This window comes from Austrofundulus limnaeus, unplaced genomic scaffold (assembly GCF_001266775.1).
Source record: "Austrofundulus limnaeus strain Quisiro unplaced genomic scaffold, Austrofundulus_limnaeus-1.0 Scaffold3259, whole genome shotgun sequence".
In the NCBI taxonomy this organism is placed as follows: domain Eukaryota; kingdom Metazoa; phylum Chordata; class Actinopteri; order Cyprinodontiformes; family Rivulidae; genus Austrofundulus; species Austrofundulus limnaeus.
The window spans coordinates 5,130-5,746 of NW_013955661.1; the positions used below are offsets into that span (position 1 = coordinate 5,130).

The 617-nt window shown below is 37.3% G+C and overlaps 1 protein-coding gene across 1 annotated transcript; it reads left to right on the top strand.

Moving 5' to 3' along the window:
- Positions 1 to 305: 305 nt before the first annotated feature.
- LOC106511812 (dynein heavy chain 5, axonemal) lies at positions 306 to 617 on the top strand (the record flags this gene model as incomplete). The annotated part of the gene is given in 2 exon segments (XM_014000546.1): positions 306 to 453; positions 543 to 617. Coding segments are annotated over 2 exon segments (123 nt in total), but the record flags the coding sequence as incomplete, so codon positions are not given.

Consider the following 617-nt stretch of genomic DNA (forward strand, 5'->3'; position numbering starts at 1 on the left):
TTATTACTCCATATATTACAACAGACGCACACACCAGCTGCCTCTTGCTCTAACACAGACATGTTCTACACTGTCTTTTTAAATGTGGTTGTATATTTTCTCAATTCAAAATGTAATTTTTTGCTCTTGTGCTAAGAGCAACCAACTGCTTGAATTGGTCATCAACTGATAAAGTATAATTTTAAATCAGTCTGGTTCTTAAGAGAACAATAACACATCTTTCATTGAGCTTAAATATTTGCTAATTTTGAAATGAACTCCTAGCTTTAATTTTTTTTTCACTTTTTCACTTTCTAAACTAAAAGATGTCGCAAGCTGCCTCGTGATCTCAAAGAGTGGCAGGCTTTCCATGACCTGAAGAAGTCCATTGATGAATTCAGTGAGTACGTCCCCCTGTTGGAGCTTATGACTAACAAATCTATGAAGACGCACCACTGGAAGAGAATCTCTGAGGTCAGTAAAACACAACGTGTCTGTCTAGACTTTAAAAAAAGTCATCATTGTTTAGAGGAAGTTGTAATTTTTCTGATTTTTGGGTCCAGGTGACCAGCCATACCTTCGAAGTGGGAAGTGATTCATTCAAGCTGGGGAACATAATGGAAGCTCCTCTGCTCAAA